The following is a 15029-nucleotide window of genomic DNA, read 5'->3' as shown; positions in this document are numbered from 1 at the left end:
AGTCAGAGAGAAAGTTCTTCTGTGTGCCCAAGTGGCCACAATGACCAAAGCAGAGCTGATCTGAAGTCAGGAGCAAAGAACCTCTTCTAGGTCTCCCACACAGGGTCCCAAGGCTTTGGGCCATCCTCAACTGCTTTCCCAGGCCACAAGCAGGGAGCTGGATGGGAACTGGTGCAGCCGGGACTTGAACTAGCACCCATATGAGATCCCAGAGCATACAAGGCAAGAATTTTAGCCACTAGGCTATCACGCTTGGCTCTCCAATATGTTTTTATGAAAAGCTTAAAATATAGAGAAAAATGGGAAGAATTATACAGTGAATACCAATGTGCCCATCTCTAGTCTCTACAATTATTAGCAGAAAATTCTACAAAACATGCAGTGTGCAAGCATACTCAAAAAACTCATAGAAAAAGCAGAATTAAAATATATGAGGCTTTTTTCTTCTCTCTCTCTCTCTTTTTTTTTTTTTTCCCAAAAAGGTTTGGAAAGCCATGCAAAGTTTTTTTCATTATCCATATTTCTCATGCCCTTTTGGAAGATCTGTGCATGGGCTTTAACATTTCTGTACCAAAAACAAGTTATTTCATTCCATTTTTGTCAACTTTTTTGGAGTAGCCTCCTATTTATTTTGTCACATAACTATGCATATATTCACTTAGCACTGTATTTTTATGGTCTAGAATGTTTACTAGATTGTATTTATTTGGTAGGCAGAAAGAGAGAGAGAGAGAGAGAGAGAGAGAGAGAGAGAGAGAGAGAGAGAGAGAGATCTTGCATCTGCTGGCTCATTCCCCAAATACCAGGGTGACGCTAGGAGCCCAGAGCCTGGGTTGAGTTTTTCTCCAGGAATCCCATAGGGGCACAACCACCTGGACTACTGGCTGCTCCCCACCAGGCGGAGGGTTAACAGGAAACTGTGATCAGGAGTGGATCCAGGGCTCAAACCCAAGGAGCTGGTTTGGGATGTGGCCTTCGCAAGGAGCAGCTTAATCGTGGGTCCAGATGCCCGCCCGGGGCGGTGTGTTCTGACTTGCTCTTCCCGCTCCTCATCTGCAGGCCTGGCTCTTCAGTGACCACCTTATCCAGCAGCAGGGCAGGTGCCTGGCCGCCAGCTCCACCTTAATGTCCTCGCCCGGATCCCCAGTCATGCTGCAGGCATGCAACCCCAGAGAAGGCAAGCAGGTAAGTCTCCTCACCCCGGGAGAGTCATGTGAGAACTGGGTGCCCAACCTTGGCAGATGGAGACCTGTAGGCTCAAGCAAGCCATCTTTGGTGAGGTTCCTGGGGCTGAAGGCAGTGTCTTTACCTTACTCATGAGCAAAGACTTTGGCAAATATCTAACATCTTTCCTAGTGCCTGTCGAGCTTTGTGAAGCCAGTGACGGCAGGGCGACTGTTCAGAGAGTTCCGGGACAGTGGAATTAAAAGATTAGTTTGTTTGGTGGCCATTGTCGTGGTGAAGCAGGTTAAGTCGCTGCCTGTGACATTGGCTTCCCATTGCAGCACCAGTTCGTGTCCCAGACACCTGTGAAGACAGTGAAATATGGCTCAAGTGCGTGGGCCCCTGCCACCTACATGGATGACCATGATGGAGCTCTTGACTCTTGACATGAATTTCAAAAAATTTTGCTCCAAACTAATCTTACCTTTCAGTTCCATTTTCCATGAGCTTTCCAAATTGCCTTCGTATCTGTCTCGTTTAAGCTGTGTTCTTGCTCTTGACAGCACAACTCAAGAACTTTTTTCACATAGATCATCTCCTCTATTCTCCTCAGCCACCAGGTGACATGGGTCCTATACATCTGTTTTAAAGGTTTATTTTATTTTTATTGGAAAATCAGATTTACAGAGAGAAGGAGAGACAGAGAAAGATCTTCCATCCACTGGCTCACTCCCCATATGGCTGCAACAGCCAGAGCTGTGTCTATCCTAAGCCAGGAGCCCGGAGCTGCCTCTGGGTCTCCCACGCAGGTGCAGAGTGGCAAGGCTTTGGGCCACCCTCAGCTGCTTTCCCAGGCCACAGACAGGGAGCTGGATGGGAAGTGGAGCCACTGGGATTAGAGCCAGTACCCATATGGGATCTCAGCACATGCAAGGTGAGGAATTTGGCTGCTAGGCTATTGCACTTGGCCCTACTGTCTCCATTTAATAGGTGAGAAAACTGAGGCTTGCTGAGTCGGATCCCACATCTGGGAATGGAAAGGAGTGAAACTTGGATTAAGTCGGGTCCACATGCCTGCTAAACCCACTATCATAAGCTGCTAGTTCACCAACAACAATCCTGTTTTGACTACCAGGTGAATGGGGGACTTGTGCCCCAGACACCCTCATTTCTGAGCTGGCATGGCCAGCATCACGTGACCGCTGCCTATCCCGTCTGCTCAGCTCCTGCCACTCATACCATCTCTCTGCTAATCCTGGGAGTCAAGGCCGCCCGACCCGTTGAGAGAGAAACGCTGCCCAGAGAGACACTGCCACTTGCTCATTACCCAGCAGCTAGTGACAGGGCACAGCTAGAAGCCAGGTTTCCAGAGTCAGCAGCTTCCTTTCTGTGGGTGGGCTGGGAGGGGGTGGGGGGCAGGGAGTAGGAGCCAAAGGGCAGAGGCTGCCCAGCTCAGCCCTCACCCACTATTCTTGGTAGCTTCCGTGTACATGGTGCTGGCCAGCCGGCAGAGCAGGTCAGCACAGGGTCCTGGAGGCTGGCTCCTTACTAACCTGCAGGGTTCTCTGCCTGCCTGTGCTGCCTCTCCTGTTAGGGGTGACAGGCAGTTTGCTATTCCGCTCCGGAAAAGCAGCCACTTCCTCTTCCTCCAGCCTGTATATGGCACCTTCTGGAATCTGAGCTTTCCTGCTTGGTCCCCTGTTGTTCCTGCTGCCAAGGCAGATGGATTTCATGCACCCGATGGAGTCAGCAGGTCCCAGCCCAGGTATTCTCTGCCCCCAGGCTCCCCACTGCTGCCTACTTCCAGCCTGCCCTGCAGGTTTGAGGCTGTGGGGAGGAGGGTGCTGCAACTCTACCCAGGCCCAGAACTGAGTGCTAGGACAGTCAGAGAGGCCCTGGAACTGTGCCTGATAGCACTGGTAGGGAGTGAGAAGCCTGCGAATAGGGAAGCGCAACCCAGAGATTGGGCCGTTCATGAACAGGTAGACTACTTTATGCTAGGGGATGTACACATCATGCTGGCCACAAGGATGAAAGAACACATACCTGACCCCAGAGGAGCTAAAGTCTGGTGGGGAAGAAGGGGCAGGGCAGAGGCAGCCACCACTTTACCGAGGGCTGTCCGCAGAGGGACAATGAGTGACATGCCAGGCTGAGCAGTTCAGAGACGGCCCTGGGACCCGGCTCTCCCACCCCAGGAAGTGGGCACACGCTCCCTCTACTGGCATTGCTCAGGGTTCAGCCAATGTCAGGAAAATGTGAAGGCCTAGAAGAGCATGAAGCAACAGGATGCTGTGAGATTCAGGGGGCCATGGGCCTTTGCCCATCCACCACTGCAACCTTACGCCCTCTGCTGGAACTGCATGGGTCCAGAGAGACTGCTGCTTCTCAGCTCTGCATCCCCAAGGGCAGCCCTGGCCCTGCAGCTGGCTCCTCCCTCCTCCCCAGTTACTACAGTGAGAACCCCCCCTTACCTCCCAGGGCCCTCAGATCTCCTCCCACACATAGTTACCAGCAATTCCCACCTGCTGTGGAGACCAGGTATCAGAAAAAACGAGAGAAGACTGCGTAGGAGGGAAAGCAGAGTGAAACTAAAAATAAACCTGTCTGGCTGAGTCTTAAAACCTGGGTCTCAGCCTCCTGTCCCTTCTCAGTGTTCCAAATACTCCATTCTCCATCTAGATACTTCTAGAATGTTCTAGAAGGACACCTTTCTGCCCTTTCCCCACTTCCACATCCCCGTCATACCTGGGAGGAGATCAGGCAGCAGAAGGTGAAGGGACTGACCCAGGATCCCCTTTGTGCCTCTGCCTGTGATGAAGGAATTGCAACCTCCCCATCATCCTGCCAGATGCATTTTCTTTCCTCAGCTGCCCTCATGGCTCCAGGCCAGGTCAGAGACCCAGAGCTACAAGAACACTTGTATGAACAGGAGATTCATCCAGACTGGGACTCACAGTCTCTAGGGCCTGCTGGGGGGGAACACCTTATAGGAGGAAAATGTGGTCCAGCCAAGAGCAGTGGCAAACTGGAGAAGGAGAGACTCCCCCGCAAAGCAGAGATTTAATCCTCAACCCCAACCAAGGAGGGTCCCTGGTGCAGACTTTGGGCATAGCGGCTCACTTCCTATTTGAGTGCATGGATGTGAATCCTGGCTCTGTCTCTTGATTCCATTTCGTGCTAGCGAGCAGATGACAGCTCAGGTACTTGGGTCCCTGGCACCTGCCACGGGAGACCCAGGTGGACTCCTGGCTCCTGGACTCCACCAGGGGCCAATCCTCACCACTCCGGGCATTTGGGGAATTAGCAAGTGAATGAACGAGCTCTTTCTCTCTGTTTCCCTCCTTCTCTCTCAAATAAATACAAATTTCAAAAAGAAAATGTCTAGCCAAAAGACAGAAATGTAGATTTTTATGAGGCAACTAAGCCAAATTATAAGTAAACATTTTGCAGGCCAAACACAATTCTTGGTTGGGTTGGATCCAGCTCCTGGGCCTCAGCGTGAAGGTTTCAGGTCTGGAGGGTAACTCTACCAGGCTGCACAAGCAGGAGACCCCACTGGGGCAGACCCGGCATAGGGCTGGGGGCCAGGACAGCCCCTCATCTGGGGACACGTAGCAGGCTGTTTTCAATGAGGAGGAATGTCCTGGGTATGTGAGGTACTTTCATACATACAAGGGCTCTCCACAAGCTTCATGGAAAACGTTGTTTGAGAAGAAAACCAGGCACAGATTTCGCTTTTTCTTCTGCGCCAAAATAAACTTCGCCAGCTGCCCTTGTCTATGAGACCGTGTAACTCCCTGTGAGATGAAGGCATCAGTATTTTGCATCTTGTTTCATGACTGTTTTCTCACTCCCTTCCTTCCTCCCAGAAATGGAGGCGAAAAGGCACGTTCATCCAGCACTCAGTCAGCGGCCTCTGCCTGGAGACCAAGCCCGGCCAGCTGGCCACAAACAAGTGTCAGGCCGACGCCCCGGCTCAGCAGTGGCAGCTGCTGCCACACACCTGACGGTACTTCCCGGATCTCAAGTGGCCTTTTGCGTGAGACTTTGGGACCAGATTTGAGGGCGGAGGGGTTAGGGTTGAGGAGCGTCCGAGGGGTGTTTACACCCTCCCCTGCCCCTCCATGATACACAGACACGCACGTTTCTCCAAAGCTGGATTGTGGAGGACGCAGGGGGCATCCCCCTTGCCCTTTGTGGCCATCCCAGCCTTGCCCCAAGGGTGGAGATGGTTGGGGTGTAGACTGGCTGGGCAGGTGCCTGACCTTTTGTCCTCTCCTCTGACGCGCCCCTCCGTCCCCCCAGCAGTGGGGGATGTGGTAGGCCCTTCCTCTCCCTGTTGCCTGGGGAACACAAGGACGGAATCCCACAGGGCCCAGCAGGGTCTTGGGGCCTGCCTGTGAGGACAGGTGTGAGAGGTGAAAGTGTGGGGAGCCTGAAGTCTGGGAGGAGGGAAGGCAGGCTCGGAGGGAGCACCTGAAGGACAAATCAAGAACAGGGTTGAGGGGATGGGGGTGCCAAGATTGAGTCCAGGGCAGTGCTGGGTGTGGGAGGGAAAGGATCCAGGGGCAGAGAAGGGGGAATTTGTCCAAGGACTCAGAGGGAGGAATACCCGAGCCCCAAAAGCATGAGGTATTTTCTCCAGGATGTAGCCCCGTCCACACCTGGCCAGCCTTGGGGCTAGAGCCCCAAGATGCCTCCTGTTCCGACTCTGTGGGTGCCCATATACTCAGCAAGAAGCTGCAGGGGGACTTCTAGGGACAGACTTGAGGTGTTCTTCATTCAACACACTTCACTTCTGCCCACTCTCTCTGCGACCTCGATGTCCAGCTGGTGCCCTGGGCCCCTGGGCAGCCCCAGACTCATTCACACTCTCAGACCCCTGCTTTCACAAAGGCCTTTGCTTCTGTAAATATAACTCTGTAGGTTGGGGTGACTGGTGGAGTTGGGACCTGCTTTTTGGAGCAGGAACAACCCATGTGTCACATAGGGACTGTGTCACCTGGCTAACCACCTTCTTCCCTTCCCGACTACAGGAAGGATTCCAACGGAAGGCCAGCCACTGCAGAGCACTGGGAGGCTGGCTGGTGGCTCCTGGTTGTGTAGCGAACTCCCAGTTCTTTGTGCCAGCCACTGACAACACATCTACCCACTCTGCCCCATGGCCTTGTCTTGGAACCCCTTCTTGCTGTGCCCCTCTCCCCTACCCACTGGCTCAGGCAGTGGGGTTTTGGGCAAGAGACTGTTGGCACCAGGACTCCTGGTGGGGGGCAGGTAGGTCTCCTTCTGAAAGCCAAGCAGCCTGGGGAAGACATAGGTATCCTAAGATACCTTTCATAGACTACAGAGCCGTGCACTCATTGGAAACTCATGGATTCCAGAAGGTCTAGAAATCTTCCAACAATGACCCCCATCACCACCACCACCACCCAAATACTGTATGTGGGTGCCTATGTACACTGCCCTGGAGAAAGGACCTATGGGTTTCCCTAGCTTCTAAAAGGAGGTCCCCTCTGGTCCCCAAAGGGGCTGAATCTCTGATCCGGATTGGAGCCGCTGCTCCCTGGTCTCCCTCCCTGGTGTCCCCAAACTGCTGTCATCCTGCACACTGCCCGTGGCCCTCGGTCTGGAGTGGTGGGCCGCAGCACCGGTCTCTGGCAGTTTCCTCTCAGCTCCTGGTTCTCACCAGCGGCCTCTGTGCAGTGTTCCCACTGGCCAGGTCCCTTGGCTTTCATGGCCACATTTCTCCTTCCTCCCGTCTGCTGCCACTGGGGGAGTGCCTTGAACCCCTATTCCTCTAGGACGCTTCCTTCCACAGCCTAGGACAGAACTGGGGCCTGGGTAGAGGCCTCCCCCTAGAGGCTGTGTTAACTACCCCCTCCCTGCCCCTTCCCCGGGGAGGAAAAGGGCCAGGCTTGGGCCAGCCCTGTGGGGCCAGGGAGCGTGGGCTTCCCTGGTTGAATGTAAGAGGACTGCTGCTCAAAGGGTCTCCCCCTCCACTCCCATGGCCAAGCCAGGCTCTGCCCTCGTCCACCATCCTGTGGGACGCAGCCCTGTTCTGTTTTGCTTTTCCTCTTGACCAAAGCATGTGCCACTAGCTGTCCTCAAGGACCTCGTCTTTAAGAATTACAAACCTGGAATAAAACCACTTCTTACATGCTCACGTGCACCTGTGTCTTCCTTTCTGAGTCCAGAGCTGTGACCTTGGGGTGCTGCCCTCCAGCCTGAGCTCCCAACCAGGCTGGACATGCTCACACCTGACCCTCCCCTCGTCCTAGCTAACTTCTCTACCTGAGCACTTCGGGGAGCCTCAGGGACTCTGGCACTGCCCTGGCTGGAGTGCCGTGGGAATTCTGCTGCCATGGATCTAGGCCTAGAGCCAGGGAACCACCTCAGGTCAGATTGAACCAGCTTCTTGTGACCTTACCAGGTACCTTTCAGATTTCTGGAAATGGAAAACTCTGGTGCTCTCTGATTGGATCCAGCCCTACAACCTCACTTGCCTTCAGCCAAGCCACTCTCTCCTTTTTCAGGAGCCAGCCCTAGCCCCTCTGAGCTGTCCTTCCCTTCCTGTCCCACACAAGAAGGCAGTGGGGAACACTCAGGTGGGTGAGACACCCATCCTGGGCCGAACCAACAGTGACATTTTGGAAAGCATCCCACCCGCCCAACCTTGCATAATTGGATAGCAGATGCCCTCCCTAATGTTTCCATGGGAGCTGCAGGATCACCCCCCAGCAGTTCTGTGATCAGAAGCTGAACCTGTCAGGTAAAGAAAAATGCAGCTGTGACACACCTAGACAGCTGTAGTCTGCAGGCTGGGATGCTGCTACTCTGTCAGGGACACGATTTCTGATCTGACCTCCAGCTTTGACCGAGGGCTGCAAACCCAGGATTCTCCAGGACTTCTGACGTCTTGTGGGCCCAAGGGTGCTGGGGCAAAATGCTGACCCGCTGAGTATACAAGTTGGCAACAGCACCCAGGGAGACCTGGGCCTGGGATGCCAAGTCACTGCAGAAAGCAGCCCTTACTGCTGTCCCTGTCCATGTCCATCTGTCCTTTTAGGACCACAGCCCTCAGCCCACTCCTTCCCAAGCCAGGCTGGCTAACACCTTGGCACCTCACTCCCACTTCCAACCTGGAAGGGCTGTAGCCCTGGCAAATCCGAGTCAGGCAGCCTGTCTTGGTCTTCTCCAAGTTTTTCTTTCGTCACATCCTCTCTTCTGGGAACTAAAGTTCTTTGCCTTAATCCTGCCTCACCTCTGGGGGAACTCAGCAAAGCCCTGGGACTAGTCGTTAACAACAGGGTCCTTGCATAATCAGCAGGAGCTGTACCCTGAGCTGGAAGGACATCTGCCCAGGGACCAGCCTCTCACTGACCCAACAGGGAGCGATTTCTGGATCCCAGGCTCTTTGCCTACTGCTCAGGAGGGCTCTTCTCACTACACCCAGGAAGAAAAACCCAGACACGTCATCACTGCTCTCTAGGGATGGGGGGGCGGTGGTGGGCAGCAGAGCAACCCAGGCCTACTGTGGAGAGGAGCTATCTTCTAGCTGCAGGGGGGTGTGGTCCTCTACCAGCAGGGAGCAGGGAAGGAAGCTGGAGTTGGTGATGTCCCAGCAATGTTCTCTGTGTCCCCTGTGGATTGAGTCATGTTTTTTTCCAGGAGGGAGGAGGCCTCTGCTGGCAGGTCTGAGCAAAGGCCTGGATGTGCAGCCGGGAGGGGCCGTTCTTCCGTTCCACAGCTGGGCTGGCTGAGTGGCTGGGCTGGTCTGTGGCTCCGGGACCATCTGAGGACAGTCGTTTCCCATCCAGCTCAACCCCATGACATACAGGGATGAGTGTTCTAGGAGCCATGGACCCTTGAGGCTCCATCAGCTGGGCCAGTGCCCCACTTTGCCACTTACTAGATGTGTCTTTTGGAATAATGGCTTCCTAGCCTCTAACAAAAAGGGTCCTAAAGGATTTCGAAAGGACTGATTTAGATAGTGATTGCTAAGCACCTGGTGCTCTCTAAATGTTTAGTAGGTCAGTGTTGTTACCTTGACTAAGAACTGTTTTCTGGGAGTAGATGACATGTCATGCCCATTGCTATGGGGGATGACTCAAATACAATCAAGACGAAAATGAACCTCAGCCTCAGGAATTCCCATCCTGTGCAGTGTGTGAGCTACCGCTCGACATGCCTGCATCTCACATTGCAGTGGCTGGGTTTGAGCTCATCTTTGCTCCCAATTCCAGTTTCTTGCTAATGTGTACCCAGGGAGGCAACAGATGATGACTCAAGTATTTGGGGCCCTGCCACTCACATGGACCACCCGAATGAAGTTCCTGACCTCTGGCTTTGACTCAGACCATGCCTGGTTATTGTGAGCATTTGGGGAGTAAATTAACAATTGGAAGATCATGCTCTCTGTATATGTCTCTCTGCCCTTAAAATAGATAAAAGAGAAAATAAATGAACTTTCAAACATAAGTGGGGCAGGTTCCGTGGCATAGCAGGTTAAGCCACCATTTGCAGTGTTGACATCCCATATAGGCTCTGGCTCCAGTCCCAACTGCTCTACTTCCAATCCAGTTCTCTGCTACTGTGCCTGAGAAAGCAGTGGAGGGTGGGCCAAATGCTTGGGCCATTCCATCCACATAGGAGACCAAGAAGAAGCTCTGGCTCCTGGCTTTGGCCTGGCCTAGACCTAGTCATCACATTCATTCGGAGAGTGAACCAGTGGATGGAAGACCCCTCTCTCTCTCTCCTCTAAAACTCTGCCTTTCAAATAAATAAAGTAAATTTTTAAAAAGTAATTAATACTCGTCTTCCTCTTTCCGCCATCTTGGGTCCTGTGGAGGCCTGCTGGGAACAGGACTTCTAGAAGGCAACAATGTCTGGAAGGCTGTGGTGCAAGGCCATTTTTGCTGGCTACAAGCGAGGTCTCCGGAACCAAAGGGAACACACGGCCCTGCTGAAAATCGAAGGTGTTTATGCCCGGGATGAAACTGAATTCTACTTGGGCAAGAGGTGTGCCTACGTGTACAAAGCAAAGAATAACACAGTGACTCCTGGCGGCAAACCTAACAAAACCAGAGTCATCTGGGGAAAGGTAACTCGTGCTCACGGAAACAGTGGCATGGTGCGTGCCAAGTTCCGAAGCAACCTGCCTGCGAAGGCCATTGGACACAGAATCCGAGTGATGCTGTATCCCTCAAGAATTTAAAACTTGAAAATAAATAAATAAAAATGGATTGATTATCTTGTATTTTTGTTTGAAAAACTTAATTGGCCTATGTTGAGTTATTGTGTGCTTAACTGTCATTAAACAGCATTGTCAGAAAAAAAAAAGTAATTAATATCCTAGCAGGGAAGATGGACAAATAGGCAGTTGTAATGTCATGATAAAAACTACAGAGCTGGGTGGCTATCCCCGGAGCGCAAGGCCCACGTTACTCACTGAGTAGCTGCCATGCAGGCTAGCTGCCTGCAGGGTGCAAGGAGCCTGGCCCTGTGCTCCTGACAGCCTGGGGGTGCAGGTTTGTCGGGGAGCAGGCAGATGGTGCCGGTGGGACCCGAGGAGAGTTGGAGCTTCACATTCAGGCGGGTGGAATGAGCTTGGGGATCTTCCCATGCGTGTACCTGTGGATTAATCCGGGAGGGGTGTAAGGAGATGTGTGGGAGGGAAGACCGCTGAGGGAATATGTTGCAGTTGAGGACTAACTTCTGAAGGACTCCCATCAACAAAGCCACTGTACTTGCAGGTAAGTGAGAGGGCAGAGACCGAACAGTTCTGAAGGTGGAAGCTGTTGGACTTTTATGGGTCAGACAGATGTACCATCCCACATGAGATATCTCAGCTGGGCTAGTTAGCATGGTTCACAGCTGACCACCACCCACTGGTGCATGCTAAACCTAGGGCTAGGGGGCATGCCCGGCAGGGCTAGATCACAATACCCAATTAGTCAGAGTTGGAATAGAAGACAGGTAAAGTTAGGCTGAGCCATGACATTAACCAGTACATGAGAGAACCAGGTCTAGGGGCAGAATAAATGGGAGATATGTGGACCCACCCCTGTGGAACTATAATTCCCACTTGTTAGCTTAACAGCTGGGGGTAGTGATGGGCTGAGCTAGGCATGACCACAGAACCCTCCAACACTCATGGGTACTGGGATTGAGAACAGGCTGGACAGGTCCAGGCTGTAGCATCTGTGGGCAGACCCAAGAATAGTGTGTGGGGTGGGCTCATACAAAGGTTGGAATGGAGGGGCAGGCTATGCAGGGTAAGGGCCTGACACCCCACGGGTGAGCATATGTTGGTCAGGGTGGGCAAGATAGTTCCACCCATTGGCAAGTATGTGGGTTGGTTCTGGAGGGTGGCAGGTCAGGCAGGGCTGAGCCAACCTTACCCCACCAGCAGGATCTGTGGGCTGCCCATGGAGTGTATGTGTCAGAGTTGGGCCTCCTCAGTGGCTTAGATGGAGCAGTGGACGGCATACCCAGATACAGATGGAGGTTATGGCAGTCCATTGAAGCCTGCAGAGGACATCTGGTACCAAAGCAGAATATCACAACCACCTGGGCAGAACCCTAGGAACATGCTCCACTCCGGGGACCCTAGGATGACTCGGGTGGCCGTTCCCCATCCCTGGGTGCTAAGGCAGTTGGGAAGCCAGGTATGCCTTCTCCCCTTGTGTCCCCCTTACCCCAGATACAGGAAGAAGAAAGGGGAGGATGTGGAAGCAATGGTCTCACCCACTTTCTCCTGACCCTTGACCCTTTCCACCCTAATCAACTAAGTGAATATTATCAAAATAATTTTTTTTAAAAAAAGCTACAGAGGTGGAGCAAGCTTCGGCATGGAGCAGCAGGACAAGTCAGTCCTTGGGACTCCTGCGTGCCGTACGGAAGTGCCAATTTGAGTACTGACTGCTTTGTTTCCCAGTCAGTGAATGCCTTCAGGAAGGAAACAGATGATTGGACAAGTGCTTGGGCCTTGCCATTCACATGGAGACCTGGATAGGGCTCCAGATCCCTGGCTTCGTCCTAGTCCAGCTGTTATAGGTATCTAGAGGATGCGCCCACAGAGGAGACTTCTCTCTCTCGTTCCTCTCTGCTGCTCTGCCTTTCAAGCAGATGAAAATAAATAAAATAACTACAGAAGAAGGCAGGAACTGTGGGAGTAACAGGGGCCTTTCCATGTCAGTAAGTTGGTACTTCTGGGACAGCTTAAAATGACATCCCAGGTCAGTGGGCACCTTGCTGGGTGTCCAGGTGTGCATAGCATCATGATGCGATAGGCCAGGCTGTGACTGTTAAGGTAGCTAGGTAGTTATAAACGTATGTGTGTGCAAGAGGCAGAAGAAAAGTGGGGATTTCTGTGTGATGGAGCAAGGAAGCAAGCCTTGGAAGCAAACCAGCACACACAGATAAAAACTCTTGCTGAGTTATTGTTCAATAACCTGGTTAGGTGGGGTTACAGCCCTATACCCAGGGGCAGCTTAGAGGACGCTCATCTGCCCTCCACCAAGGGGGCTGTTAAGAAGTTCTGGGAGGGATTCCAGAAAGCTCCCCACCCAGCCACATCCCAGACACAGTGTAGGGGAGGAGTCAAGGGTCCACAGCCAACATTATAATAACTTCAGTCTAAAGGCAGATTGGGCTCTCGAATCTTTCCCGAGAGGCCCACCTAGTCGGCCAGGTATATGCTCTCCAGTAGTTCTTTCCACTAAACACTGCTAGCCTGCTCATGGCTACTCCCTGTCTCACACGAGAATTTTTTTCATGTGCAGAGACAAGAACCACTCCCCTTTCCCCTGCCTCCAACAACCAACTCCCTGTAATCTGACAGAAGCATTCTAGAAGGAAATGCCAGGTCCCCTGTAACCCCTCAGACATGCCCTCTACTCCTGGAAATGGTGACCCTTTTCCCCTGGCCTCATTCCTTGGGAAGGAGTAGGACCCAACACTTGGCGAATTCAGTGCTCCCTGGCTGGGAAACAGGAACATGAGTGTGACCAGCGGCTGTTCCAAGAAGACTGTGTTCCTCCTGGCCTGGATCCCCTCAAGCCATGGGAAACCAAGCCTGGTGGTCCACAGAGCAGCGTCCATGCCTGGGCGAGCTGAGCTAAGCCCACCAGCCTCCAGACTGGAACCAAGCTCGTGTAAGAAGCAGAAACCAGAGAGGAGGGAAGGCCACGCCTGCACTCCATACTGCATGTCCCCAGGAACCAGAGGAAGGTGGTGGGGAGACCCAGATCCAGGAGCCAGTGATGTGAGCCAAGCACTGGTACAGCGAACTTCTAATTGCGACACCACTGGTTGGACAAGCATCTGGGCTGGCAGGACAATGCATGATTCTTTCTCTTTTTGTATTTCATCTCTATTGAAAAGACATATTTACAGAGAGAAGGAGATAAAGAGACAAAGATCTTCCATCTGCTGGTTTACTCCCCAAGTAGTCACAATGGCCAGAGCTGAGCTGATCCAAAGCCAGGAGTTAGGCACTTCCCCCCGTCTCCCATGCAGGTGCGGAGTCCCAAGGCTTTGGGTCATCCTCAACTGCTTTCCCAGACCACAAGCAGGGAGCTGGATGGGAAGTAGAGCAGCCAGGACATGAACCAACACCTACACAGGATCCTGGCACTTGCAAGGCAAGGATTTAGCCATTGAGCCATCGCACCAGGCCCTAGTGTGAGGTTTGTATCCACAACCAGGAATGCTTTAGGGCCACTTCCACCGGGCCTCTGAGTGGGCCTCTCCCCATGGCCTGGTTGGGGTAGTCCCCTGCTTCGTGGAGACCTGCTATTCTGTGCCCTAGAGAGGACAACCCCAGAGCTCAGGTCCTTTGATCAAAAGGGCTGCCCTGCCCCCACACCAGGCTGACTCCACTCCCCAGAGCCTTGGTCTCTGTGTGAGTGTAAGAACAGCAAGTTGCTAAGGTTTTTCTCAAGTCACTGTCCGCAGCTAAGGCACTGTGGGGGCAGCTAAGTGGACCTGGGATTTCCTCCTGGGCGTGCTGCAGCAGGGACCTTGGTCCTAACATCCTTCAGGTAGTGGGCATGGGACTGACTTCTGCATTCCTGAACTGCTGGGAGGGGTCACAGTTTCTGGGCTGAGCTTCCAAGGGACATCCTTGGGAAGACACATGGACTCAGACAACTGTATGTTGAGTGCCCAGGTTTCAGAGAACATGCACAAACTTGGAGGGCTCCTGAGGACCAGTGGCCATCCGGGTCAGGTCAGCCTCAGCTCCCCCGCTCTCCTTCTCCTGGCTTTGGATTGGCTCAGCTCCAACCTTTGTGGTTATTTGAGGAGTAAACCAGCAGATGGAAGATCTTTCTCTCTGTCTCTCCTTCTCTCTGTAAATCTCTCTTTTCTATAAAAATAAACACATTTTAAAAAATAAGATAGCTATGTGTGTGTATGTTTGCTTAATTTATATTCATCTGTAGGACAGATAGAGATCTTCTATGGTTCATTCCCCTATGCCCACAACAGCTAAGGCTGGGCTGGGCCAAGTTCAATCTAAGTCTCCCCATGGGTGGTACGGAGTCACCCACTGGAGTCACCTCCTGTTGCCTCCCAGGGTGCGCACTGCAAGCAACTGCCATCAGAAGTGGAGCCAGGACTGGGCGTTCCAATCAGTCCCCTAAGTGCTAGGCAGGACACCATCGCTGTTTTGTTCTAAAAACAGGACATTGCTGTACTTAGGAATCACACCACTGTGTCTGTAAGTATGAGAGAAGGAGACAACAAGTGAGAGAGCATGGGGCTGGGGTTGCCACGCAGCCAGCTGCCACATGCCAACCTTGCTGTTTGTGATTTATGAGTTTCTTTCCCAACACCAGCCACATATGGCTGACTTCGTT

At 52.7% G+C, this 15029-nt stretch overlaps 2 protein-coding genes across 2 annotated transcripts in view; both read left to right on the top strand.

The window, feature by feature from the left end:
- Positions 1-6881, top strand: part of GALNT16 (polypeptide N-acetylgalactosaminyltransferase 16) — an 82934-nt gene extending 76053 nt beyond the window's left edge. Inside the window, exons 15-17 of the mRNA XM_012926741.3 lie at positions 1060-1185; positions 5037-5176; positions 6204-6881. Coding sequence (XP_012782195.1) covers positions 1060-1185; positions 5037-5174 — 264 coding nt within the window. The 3' untranslated portion in view covers positions 5175-5176; positions 6204-6881. The remainder of the gene's footprint in view (positions 1-1059; positions 1186-5036; positions 5177-6203) is intronic.
- Positions 6882-9983: 3102 nt separating this feature from the next.
- On the top strand, positions 9984-10423 carry LOC131478021 (large ribosomal subunit protein eL33). The gene has a single exon (XM_058655168.1). It carries the CDS (start codon positions 10049-10051, stop codon positions 10379-10381), a length of 333 nt encoding a protein of 110 aa, XP_058511151.1. The 5' UTR covers positions 9984-10048; the 3' UTR covers positions 10382-10423.
- Positions 10424-15029: the final 4606 nt, after the last annotated feature.

This window comes from Ochotona princeps, chromosome 26, assembly GCF_030435755.1.
Source record: "Ochotona princeps isolate mOchPri1 chromosome 26, mOchPri1.hap1, whole genome shotgun sequence".
NCBI lineage: Eukaryota > Metazoa > Chordata > Mammalia > Lagomorpha > Ochotonidae > Ochotona > Ochotona princeps.
The sequence above is the reverse complement of the archived record's forward strand: the minus strand, read 5'-3'. Positions and strand labels throughout refer to the sequence as shown.